This window comes from Plectrocnemia conspersa, unplaced genomic scaffold, assembly GCF_051122295.1.
Source record: "Plectrocnemia conspersa isolate PC_06_02 unplaced genomic scaffold, ASM5112229v1 ptg000010l, whole genome shotgun sequence".
NCBI classification, from domain to species: domain Eukaryota; kingdom Metazoa; phylum Arthropoda; class Insecta; order Trichoptera; family Polycentropodidae; genus Plectrocnemia; species Plectrocnemia conspersa.
In genome coordinates, this window is record NW_028277174.1 from 31,045,980 (window position 1) to 31,058,736 (window position 12,757).

Sequence of the window (12,757 nt, forward strand, 5' to 3'; positions counted from 1 at the left end):
AGTTTGTATTATTGAGCATTACAACATTAAAATAAAATATTTTTTTCCAAACAGAACGACGATTTCTTATAAACTCACTAGCTTGTTAAAGTATTAGCCCGGGGGCTTGTAAATGACTCACTCAAAATTGAATACAATGTAAAATTCTGATCGAAAACGTGTTGACAGTTGTAAACATTTATTAAGCACTATTCAATTTGTAGATTGAATTTGTTTAGCCTAATAAGCTAAAATGGCAATACGCGAAGTTGCTTAATTTAATTGAAAATGTTATAAAATTGCTTGTAAAAATTAAATACAAAAACTTACCCACTAAAATAAACTACACTATTTATATTTATTATTAAAAATATTGATCCGGTTTATTAAATTTATTATATTTCATAACTAAGTAACTTCTTATACTAAAACTTATAACTAATTGTTTTACGTATTATTTATGGGCGCTAGGCATTAGTGTTAAACTCTCCCTTTTTCCTTTTATATTATATATTGTAAATAATTTAAACTAATTTTATAGGTGCTAATATTTTAACACAAACATTATAAAGCATCTGTAATATCGTATACACTAATAATTTCTCCCCCCTTTGTTAAACCTGTGTCTTTTTGCACCTTTGTAAGATGTAGCATGTCATGAGCCATTTAAATGCATTCGGATTAGGGGGAACAAGACTAATATATAATACCTCTTCAATTGCTTATTGTAAATGGTTTCATTGCACTTTTGAAAATCTACACGCTCTTTAGATACGATTTATTCAAGTATCAACGACAATATACGTACCTAGGGATGTACTGGCGGAAAAAATCCGGCTTACTCCCTAGTAAAAACAAGTTTTAGGGTGGGAATAAACAGTGATTAGAAAATTGGGAAAAATTGCACATAAAAAACAGATTGACACATTTTTAGATACAAATATAGCAACACTTGGTTGAATGTTAACTGTTTAGCATAATGGCAATACTGTGAAAAGTTAAGTTGGGCTGTTGGCAGCTACAACGTCTCGCATATGAAGAATATTGTTATAAATAAATACAATTTTTTTCACATATAACATGTTTATAATTATAATTGCACTGTTGTTACATTTAATTTACAACATATGCATTTTGCCTTGTATTTGGATTTTGAATTTTAATTTCGTATTGTATTATATATATAGATTTCAAATAACTGCTGGTTTTTGACAAGAAAATATATTATGTTTAAATACGTTAAATTTACGTTTTCTGATCCTTGCTGAATGAATGATTAACTATTAGTTCAGCATGGATATTTTCAGGGCCTATATTCAGTTCTAAAAATGGTCATTTGTGATTTTTTGTAAGGTGACTAAAATTTTAAAATATCAAAGGAAGATACAAAAAAATTTCATCTGCAAAATTTTTGTTCGTTTAGCAATTTTTTAAACGAACAAAAATTTTCGAGGTAACTCTCGCAGTATCCCTACCCCCATTCGGAATAGATAGCGCCCCGGACTACCACCCGTACAAACTACCCCTCGGACCGGCCCTAATTATTTCTTAACCACTTCATAAAAATTTTATCGCATTTTTTCCGTCCCGTTCAAAATTCACAATTTTCCCCATTCCTAGATATACAGAATACTGATGTATTATATATAAATATAACAAAAACTATACAAATATGTAGTTAAATTTTAATTAATAAAAAGTTTGATTGTCGATTTGCTGGCTACTTAAAAATAATTATAATAATAATTACATATAAATAGGTTGTGGAGTAGAAAATTATCGATGTTTTTCTAATAAATTTCTATTTTCCTTTTAAAAAATGTCAACGCAGCGCATACAATTAAAATGATTAATTAATAAACTTGTTTGGACCACCCATAATCCTCACGATGCAATTAGTTTGTGTAAGATTTTTGTTCAATCATTTATAATGAAATTGCGTTTTAGCGATCTGTCCTAAAGGAACGAAGGACAATGAAATAATTAACAATTAACGCTAAAACATGATATATTATGAAAATACCGTCAGGCAGTGAAACTGCATCTTTATTGTTTTCGAACCGTTGGAATAGTCAAATGAAAACAGATATCCGAGTTCCACCAGAAAATCATTTAGATTAGTTTAAAAAATGCGGCAAGATAAAATTGTTTTTTTCTAATTATGTATAAAAATTCTAAGTTATTACTTGAACTTGACTTAATTAAATAACACGAAAGCTCGAAGCCCGAGAAAAGAAGCCGTATTTTCTTATATCCTAAGATTTGATCTAGTTAAGCAGTCATCTTGGATTTTTAACGATTCAACACAATTCTCGAGACTAAGAAAATTTTACGATGCAGCCTACGTATCTATATATTATAATAATATTAATTTATTGCATATATTATAGGGCAATATTTATATATGACCATGTAACTGTTCTTATAATGTATGATTCTGTATTTTAAAAATATAAGAATGTTCAAAATATAAGTAACACATAAACCGACATTTGTTAACGAATAAACTTATTGTATAATAGACAATATCATCGATTAAATTTTTTGAAAATGTTTTTTAAATGAACATTTTCAGATATTTTTCCTACATTTTATTTGATTTATATTGGTCGTTTTTCGTTGAAATGTTTACTCCTACATAAGTATAATATTTGTTTAAGGGCACCGTAAAATAAATTGCTATTTCAGAGTCGTCGTTTAATAGCTCTGGTTGCAAGATGTCATTTAGTAATTAAAATGTTTAATTTTAAGTTTATAATTTTAATAAAACAAAGTGATCACTGATTCTCAGACTTTGGTTGCAGTCTGATGTTGATATAATATAATACTTATTTGTATGTGCTGACTGAACAATGTATTATATATGTACCTAATTGGCAAAATTTTGAAATACAATTTGCTTTTAAATTAATAATATTTTTGTAATGTTAATATAAATTAGTGGAAAATATTACCAAATTGTAAATTGAACGACATCTATTAACAGACAGTTATATTTTTTGTATAATCATTAGATCAAAATATACATATATGTTTTGGCCAAATTGAATAGGCAAATATTATTAAAAATGTAACTCATACTACAATATTTAAATTTAATTATTTAATTTAACTAGGCAAAAATGGAACCAAACTTCTTCAGCTAAATGACCGACTGCATTATAGTATCCTCAAATATCAATAGATGGTTTGATCGAAATTAACCTCAATCTTCGTAAGTACTAAGTATATATTACACGTTCGCGTTTAATTCGAGTAATTATATTGAGTCAAATCTAAGGATTAAATCGGAAGCAACGATAATGTTTATGTATTGTAAAAGGAAAAACTCACTTTTCGGCCTCGGAACTGAAAATTTCGACACGCAGATTGTTTATATAGGTAGTTGAATCAACGTATTCTTCAAATCCTCGCACACATTAGGTCAAATCGAAGAACGCACATGAAAAAATAATGAAAATTATTTAAATTTTGTTTTATATTTGAATGGTTATTTTTATTGGTCGAAACAACAGAATTCATTACCAAAGGCTCGGAAAGCAATTTTTATTTTTAAAATTATTATAATATTATTATTATTCGTTCCTACAAAGCGATACGATTTACATTTATATAAATATATATTTATATATATAGTCGTATTGTGTTTATGCATTAAATATTCGTTAATCTGTACGTTTCCATCCCGTTACAATCGCACATCCCTAGAGCCTAGAAGTGAAGTGTCATTTGGTGAGACCGCTCGATTTGATCGCACCGTCCGGTGAGTCGTATTTCTATTTTAATCGACGTGGCTCTTAAACTTTGCAAATATGACACAAAACGATCGAATTTAGTTAACTTAGCATTGAAATTTGATAGTTTTGCTTATTTTTATCACATTTTTCAGTTAAGTTAAGTGCAACGACCCTAAACTGGTTATGCGCGTTGGATTAAATTATCTTTTCTAACCACCACCATTATGGTGTTAGTGTTATGTATTGAGGAAAAATAGCAAAAAGCCATGCGGTTTAAGAATTAAAAAATATTATTGTCACATATATTTTAATCACACACATGTACATACATATGTATGTAGATAATAATGTCTGGTATTTTGCGAGAAACATTTTTCGTCGTTATTTATTGCACATTTTTTTATTGTTGTATACGTGATTTTTACACTCGGTTTATTGTTTTTCTATCAAACGATAAGATAAAAATAACCTTTTTAATCAAATCTTTAATGAAAAATATTTAACCAAATGGATATCGATCTAAAATAAATACTTGTTAACAACCTTGAACTTTGCAATCGAAATTTTGTAATTGTTGCCATATAATTATTATCATCCAAAGACAGTCGCTTTTACCTGAATTATATTCAAGTTCTTTGCTAGCAAAATTGAAACAAATAATTTGCACTGATAAATAAAAAGTAAATTGCTATTCTTACTTTTTTACCATATATCATAACTAGTTGTCATCACTTAATTAAAAATTAGATTCGACTTTTAAAACTTTTTGCACTCATCTATTGGACAAAATTTTCTTTTTAATATACAATCGTAAAATTAATAAACTAGCTTTAAAATTAAAATTATCTGTTAAATCTAGTGCTCCCCAAGGACCCTTGCTATATACAATAATAATTAAACCATACATAAATTATAAAATCACATCGAACATTATTGAAAAACTAGTCACTGCAAATTCCACTAAAAGAGTCAGTAATATTTTCTTGTCGAGGATAAAAAAATCGCTGTTGATGACAAATTAGCTAAAATTAAAATTGATGTGTAACAAACCAATTTTTACGAAGAGGGCAAATTAAACTACAACAAAAATATACGTCATAAGTAAAACTAATTAAAAAGCATTACCACTTTATATGAACAATTGTGAAAATTTAATCACAATGAGCCTGCAGGAATTTTATTTTTATTTTTTTCTAAATTACTTAAAAAACATCATATTTTTTGTTGTTGTAAAACTTCTAAATTCAAAAGAATTTTCTTTTAATGTACCAAGTAATCAGTCAGTGAATATCTTAAAAAATAATAAAAACATATATTGCGAGAATTTAGAGGAAAGAGATTTAAGCCCTGATGATCCCTCTCTGATAAAAAAACTTGATTATAATAATAAAAAAGTTTATTAATTTGTCTTTAACATACATAACAAAACATATAACAATACATATTTGGCCACTATAATATGACAGGTTTCCCTAATTCGTCATTGTGGTTTAATAACACAATAAAAAAAAGTTTCAGATAAAATAATTGGGTTAACCATATTTAGACACTTATAGAACTTTAAGAATTTTATTAAAAAAAATATCATGAATAACATATTTACATACTTAAAGAACTTTTGGTGTTTTATTTTAAAAAACACGTTTTACATACAATTTTTATTAATGATATGAATGAGAGCACTGTTAATTTTCAATCGTTTCTTCACAATCAGGATATAAGTCGATGCGAAATGCAAAGAATTATATATAAGTTATTATCGGAGATCTTGACTCGTTATAATTCATTATAGAAAAGAAATTCCCACTGGTATGTCAAACCAACTATAAATATTGTTTTGCTTGATTTCTTAATTCTTTAAATTTCTCATCATTTAAAACCACACAGATCTCAAATTTGCATTGTTTTTAAGAAGATTATCACATTGTTATTAAATTAATTTTAAATGAATTTTTAGTAGACTTTTTCCACGTCGAATAAAAATGGTGAAATAAAAAATAAATAATTTTTTTATTTCTTTAAAATCTTGAAATCAGCGGTCAAATACCAAATGAAGAGTCTGAAATAATTGAACTATAATTTTCAAAATCTATGGTATTGAAATTTCTATCCCAGTTTTTCCTTGATTCTTTTCACAAACTCGATGTTTTCCAGTTAGATTTGGGCAACCATCTGTTGTTACATTAATAATATTTTCAAAGCTTATGTGTAAGTCAGTAAGACATTCATGAACTTCAAGCAATAAATCTTCATCTGTAGTAGTATCTTTCATTGCAGGTAAGCTTGCTAATTCTTCACTTATTTAAAATTTATCGTTTATTCCTCTTATACATATTGCAAGTTTAGTAATATCTCTGATATTAATGTTTTCATCCAAACATTTCAGCACTTTTTTTTAATTGAGATAATAAATATTGTGAAGTATCATTGATACGGCTTGTAATTGTTTCCAGATAAGCTTATTCGAAATTAATTCGAAAATGTTATTTTTATCGCGAAATAATATCTTTGCAGTATCAATCATGCAATCTTTAATAAATTCACCCTCTGATAATGATTTATTGGCCTTCGAAATTTTATGTGAAATAAATTAACTAGAATTCAGTTTTCTAAGATGTTTCTGTAAATTATTTTTCAATCAATTTCATCTCTGCTTGACAATTTTTTTGTATTTTTTCAATTTTAAATAAAAGTCACAGAACTTTTTTAAAAATTACTCAAAAAACTTCTTGTACGGACCCACCCATTCCTATGCAACGGTGTAAAAATATGCAACCATTGAATATTTAAAAATATTCGTACAAATTTAATTTTTGATAAAAAAGCTATGATAATTTTCTCGAGAAATTTGCTGATTTTTGAGATGAGAATTCACAAAATACAAATTTCTGAATTAACTCAGGCATGGCCGGGAAGGGGTTAAATTATACTCTTTAAATATAGCAAATGTCTTTACATTTCAAACATAAAACATTATTGCTGTACGAAGTAAAGAACTATTTTGCTTTCCATACATTTTGAAAATTACGAAACTGAATCAACGTTACTCTTCTTTTTTAAATCCATTTCTAAAAATAATTATCCAATTAATTACTTAAATCCACTTTAAATGTATAATTGTTATGATATAGCAGAAGACTGGTATTTGCTTCGAAAGACTTTCATATATATCGATATAATCAAATCTAAAAGAACCATTTCTTCTCATGCGGCTTAAGCCACAATTGTAATGCACCTATTATTATTTTGTTTAGCTAATATAGCTAATTTTTAAACTAAACAAATTTTAACTAAACATACATAATATAAACATAAACAAAAAATAAAAAATACCCAATATTGAAATTTATTTCTTAATGCACAAAGGTGTTTCTTAATTCCATTAAGAAACACCTTTGTGTTAAAGTTAACACTACAGGAATTTTCCTTAAAGATTAACACTACAGGAATTAGAAATAAATAGACCTGCAGTTTTGTATCCTTCAATTAAAAGCACAAACCTAGCAAAATATTTCATTACGAATCTCGGCAAATCCGTCATTTATAAGCGATTCGGTGTTATTCCGTGACTTAAAATTAGATACCCTCACTTAACACTGATAAATTAAATGAAAAACACCATGAAATAATTATACTGATATCACACTTATACCAAAAATAATTATATTAAATAATAAATACATAAATATTTGTCTATACACATTAAGAACATTGCTAATAAAATAAAGGACCTAGGAATTGCTAATTGCTACAATTGATATTTATAGTGATTTTTTGAAGACTGCCACAATACAAAATAAACAGATTTTCAGGTGCATTTTAAAATAATATAATAATAAAATGTCCACATCTTGGCTAAAATAAATAATATGTGACTATAAAGGGAATTGTCAAGCTTCTTAAAGTTGTGTTCTGCATCCCCATTTTCAAGTTTAAAAAAAAAAAAATATTTTGGAAAGAACGTAAATAAACTATATTCTAAAATTAACGAAACACGATGCTCTACACTGATTCTTGTGTTATATTTATCAACGAAAGTATTTTTATTAAGGTTTCTGTGAGAAGTGAATTCCGAATGGAAGTGCATTATATACGCTTGGTTGAGATTGAGGAGGTTCTTTTACTCGCCCGCGATTTGGGAGTGGTATTAAATTTGTTTATTTGGATTTTGCATTTGAGATTTGGCAACCCCGCACTTGTTTGTAAATGCACCAAACAGCTGTTGTTGCTGCATTTAGGGATGCTAATCCTTCGGAATCTGACCGTTAGGTACAAATTCACTTGTCAGCAAGTAGACTAATAACATTTTATTTATTGCACTTTTACCGCATACATGCGACAAGTCCTTTTCTCACAGTAAATTTATCTTTTCACAAAATATCTACCGTTTCTGCCCAGGGTTTGACCAGTCAGTGGTCGTTTTTTAATATCTCCATTTTATTAAGATTCATAGTATTTTATTAAATTACATGCATTTTTCTGGTCAAATTCAAGTTCTAAGTGAGAATCGAATGAAGCATATCTAAACTTAATTTTTCCCAATAGGAGAGCTCAAAAAACAACTATCCCTTCTCAGAAGTCAAAAATCCACGGCAAAAGCAATAAAATTGTGTCAGTTGCAGTGGGAACGCTCGGTTACGTGACCAATTGACCAATACTCTTATATAATAAATCCGTAGTAATATCGGTAAGGATAGCATTCATATTTTTAAATAATAGTAATATTCAAGTGCAGACAAACTATGTTGCAATATGCGAGATGCGACTTCTGTGTGTACTTCTTCCGCTTATTTCCCCCTGGGAGACGAGTCGTCTAAGTTTGTGTTTTAGACTTGACTTAATAAAACTATAATTAGTTTTAGAACTTTCATGAGGTTATGTTTGCGTTTGAACAGCAAATTGACATTTCGCAACTGTCAAATTGAGTTTCATAGACATTATAGAGTAGCATATAATTTCACTAGCGCCAATCAGGTAAATTATATTTTCGTTAGTAGAAATATATATTTACCGGTGAAAGTGTATTCAGACTTTACTTGTGAAAATACGATTTCACTGAAAAATTCATACATCGCATGTAAATAAATAATAATAAATATATAAATGTATTTATTACTACATATGGAAAAGTAATTTTATTATGTGCCTGATAAATTATATTTTCACTGCTAAAAATATATATTTACCGGTGGAAATGTATTTCGATATGATTTCACTGAAATAATATATTTTCGGGATAGATTCGAGACTTATTTTTAGATTTTTGTGACAGTCTTCTTTTGAACTGATGATATAGTCACGAAAACCTTTGAACAGAACAGTGTACATAATGTACTTTTATTTATATTGTAATATAATAGCTTTTTTATCTCACCCGATGATAACATTACAATAAAAAATGTGCGGAAATTGAGAAGCTCTGTTATTCATACACTCGTGATGATAATAATAAACACATGACAAACAAAATTCGCGATAACAGTTTGTGTGCGGTTGATTGCCAGATTACAATGGACATCAATCATATATGATTTAATGTTTACTGTGCTATCCACAAACATTTTTACAAAAATGATTACTGCAAAACAGTGCCTTATCACTAAATAGATCATTTCAGTGTCGCATATAAGATAATAAAATACTGCCCTATTCAATCAGTTGCCGCTCAGTTCTTACAGAGAGAGGTTGTTTTATATTAATTAATTAATATATTTTAGATATTAAACATGAGTTTACCGGCTCCCCTCGTGTCTCTGTTCGATCACATTGACAAAAATAAGACGAAGTTCATCGAGCTTCTTCGAGAGGCAGTCAAAATCAAGTCGGTATCAGCCGATGCGTCTCTCAGAGGAGAATGCCAACGGATGGTGACATGGACTGCCGAAAAGTTGAGAGCTCTCGGTGCTACGATCGAGCTGAGAGACGTCGGCAAGCATGTCATGGATGGAGTGGAGCTTCCGCTGCCTAATGTGATCATCGGATATCTTGGAAAAGTAAGTATTGGTCCATTAAAAATCAGATCATTCTAATTGCTATATTAAATATATTAATTATTATATTAGGATACTAAGAAGAAGACTGTGTGCGTCTATGGTCATTTGGATGTGCAGCCTGCTAATGTATCCGACGGCTGGAACACTGATCCTTTCGATTTGATCGAAAAGGATGGAAAACTCTTCGGAAGAGGATCGACCGATGATAAAGGACCAGTTCTGTGTTGGTTGAATGCTATTGAGAGTTATCAGAAGCTTAACATTGACGTAAGTAATGATTTATTTGTCACAAAAATTACATTGATTTTATATTTAGTTTTGATTACTGTTGCTCATCTATCAGAATATTTATCGATCTTTTAATCTTGTAATAAAAAAATAGTGTGATTACTCTTAATAGTTTCTCCTAAAATTATCTGATTATATTACACTTCAATAGTATCTTATTATTCAACTTATTTCAGTGTTTTCTAAATTGCTTTTAAACTTATTCTCACTTTCTCGGTAGCTTAATAAAACGATTATTATTTTTCAGATTCCAGTGAACCTCAAATTCGTATTCGAAGCTATGGAGGAATCCGGCTCCGAAGGTCTCGACGAGTTGCTCATGAACGAGCTCAAGCCGGAAGGTTTCTTCAAAGACATGGATTACGTTTGTATATCAGACAATTATTGGCTCGGCACAACGAAGCCCTGCGTCACTTATGGCCTCCGAGGAATGACTTATTTCTTCGTTGAGCTTGAATGCGCCAGTCAAGACTTGCACAGCGGAGTCATGGGCGGTACGGTGCACGAAGGTAATTACATAACAATTATATGAAACAAATTATTTTTCTTATTCTTATCATTATTTTATTTTAAAGCGATGCCCGATTTGATTTATTTGCTCAACACTCTCGTTGATAAGGATGGTAAGATTTTGGTGACTGATATGTACAACGACGTGGCTCCTGTTTTCGCTGGCGAAGAGGAAATGTACGATAAGATTGAATTCGACACCGAAGAATACAGGTAAATGTTTATTCAAACGTACAAACGCAAGGCTTGCGAGATTTGATGCTAAACTTTATTTATAGGCAATCTTTAGGCGCAAGTGCTCTTGCACACAAAGGAGACAAAAGGCAGCTACTAATGTACAGGTGGAGATATCCATCTCTATCTATCCACGGAATTCAAGGTTTTATATTTTTACATAAATCATTCTTATACAACGTTCTTTTATCAGATTGTATTTTTTATATATTATTTTAGGTGCTGTATGGGAACCTGGTACCAAGACTGTTATCCCCGGAAAAGTCATCGGAAAGTTCTCCATTCGTATCGTTCCAAATCAAGATCCAACCAAAATCGGTGAATTGGTAGTCAATTACTTGAACTCGAAGGTAAATATAATAATATTTATTATTTAAATTGGGCGTGAATGAGTTTTATAACTTATATTCGAGTTCTTAAATTGTGGATTATATTGGCATACAGTAAGATCCGGTAGTTTCCTATTACTCTTTAGCATACCTGTCATTAGAATTACCTATTAAGCTTTAGATAGCTTCTGCAGAAGCCGCTTGAAGTGAAATGAGGGATATCTAGGAATCAACAGGATTCTGGAAATGCACGTATTTTTATTCAATTTGATACATATTCACTTACCTAGTTAGTGCAGGAATAATTGTTTTTTACGCCCTCCTATTTGTCAAAATTCGGTTTAGATGTGCTTTAATTGATTCTCTCTTATTGTAAATCGTAATATTATTATAAAAAGTCTTACAAGAAACGCTAGATAACCGAGCGTTTCCACTGCGACAGCGACGGTAGAATTTCATTGAGACAATCATCAATTCAATCTGGAAAAATCTAAAATTACGTCCCTGAGTTAGTGAAAATATAACTTCCCTGTTACATATACATCGTTAGCCATACAATAGTATGAAAGCCTTTCCTAAAAATGATTTATTAAATAAATATTTATTTTGAAATACAGTGGGCCGAAAGAAAATCACCCAATCACATGAAAGCTTACATGGTTCATGGCGGTAAGCCATGGACTGCTGATCCAAAACACGAACACTATGTAGCTGCTTCAAAGGCCACAAAGCACGTCTTCAAAGTAGAACCAGATTTGTGCCGCGAAGGTGGAACCATTCCGGTGACCCTCACTCTCCAAGAGGCATCCGAAAAGAACGTTTTGTTACTCCCGGTCGGAGCTGGTGATGATATGGCTCATTCTCAAAACGAAAAGATCAACGTGAAGAACTACATCGAAGGCGTAAGTTACCTTAACTATTTATTATATTTTCATTACTATTATTAATACATAAATATATTTTCAGGCAAAACTCCTAGGAGCTTATATGTACGAAGTCAGTCAATTGAAAGGAGAATAATAACGAGTCAAGCTTATCATATTAATTGAAAATTATTAAGAGCAATGTACTGAAGCTGAAGCTGTTGAAACAAATTTTATACATTTATATTTAAATTGTGTAAAATAATCAATAATACAATATAATTGCAAAATTTTGTTATAATTACAAACCAAACTTTTGATAAACATTATTTTATAAAAAACATTCAAAAATGAATTTGTATTTTAATTAAATCGGTTCAAACAAAACAATGTTAGTTAAGTGTAAGAAATTTATTACTGAAAACAATTCAATAAAATCCTTATTGATATTAACAATATAAAAGTATGTTTTGTATATATTTACATCGTACTTAGTTAAAAAACATGTCCTAAGCTCAACAACCTTAAATATGAGTAATATGGAATGTTTGTATGTTCAATTATGCCCTGCACAAGCGTCGCAATATTACCGCTCGTTACCAAGCGTTCCCACTGCGACGGCGCCGATACGATTTTATTGCTTTTGACTTCTGAGAAGTGATAATTGTTTTTGTGCCCTCCTTTTGACCAAAATTTGGTTTGAATACACCAATACTCTTATATCAGAAGTCCGTAATAATATCGGTAAGAATAGCATTAATATTTTTAATTCATAGTAATATCCAAGTGTAAACAAATTATGTTGCAATATGCCAGATGCGACG

The 12,757-nt window shown here is 29.7% G+C and overlaps 1 protein-coding gene across 1 annotated transcript; it reads left to right on the forward strand.

The window, feature by feature from the left end:
• The first annotated feature begins 3,692 nt into the window (after positions 1 to 3,692).
• On the forward strand, positions 3,693 to 12,284 carry LOC148231354 (cytosolic non-specific dipeptidase-like). The gene is made up of 9 exons (XM_088195240.1): positions 3,693 to 3,742; positions 9,434 to 9,709; positions 9,779 to 9,976; positions 10,245 to 10,506; positions 10,573 to 10,720; positions 10,786 to 10,886; positions 10,961 to 11,091; positions 11,688 to 11,972; positions 12,037 to 12,284. The coding sequence occupies exons 2-9, from the start codon at positions 9,443 to 9,445 to the stop codon at positions 12,088 to 12,090; spliced, it is 1,446 nt and encodes a 481-aa protein (XP_088051366.1). The 5' UTR covers positions 3,693 to 3,742; positions 9,434 to 9,442; the 3' UTR covers positions 12,091 to 12,284.
• Positions 12,285 to 12,757: the final 473 nt, after the last annotated feature.

Bases quoted from the DNA above. Each gene is read 5' to 3' on its own strand.
- LOC148231354 (XM_088195240.1), top strand. From the start codon at position 9,443: ATGAGTTTACCGGCTCCCCTCGTGTCTCTGTTCGATCACATTGACAAA. The intron at 9,977-10,244 runs GTAAGTAATGAT...ATTATTTTTCAG, and splicing joins ATCAGAAGCTTAACATTGAC to ATTCCAGTGAACCTCAAATT. The intron at 11,973-12,036 runs GTAAGTTACCTT...ATATATTTTCAG, and splicing joins TGAAGAACTACATCGAAGGC to GCAAAACTCCTAGGAGCTTA.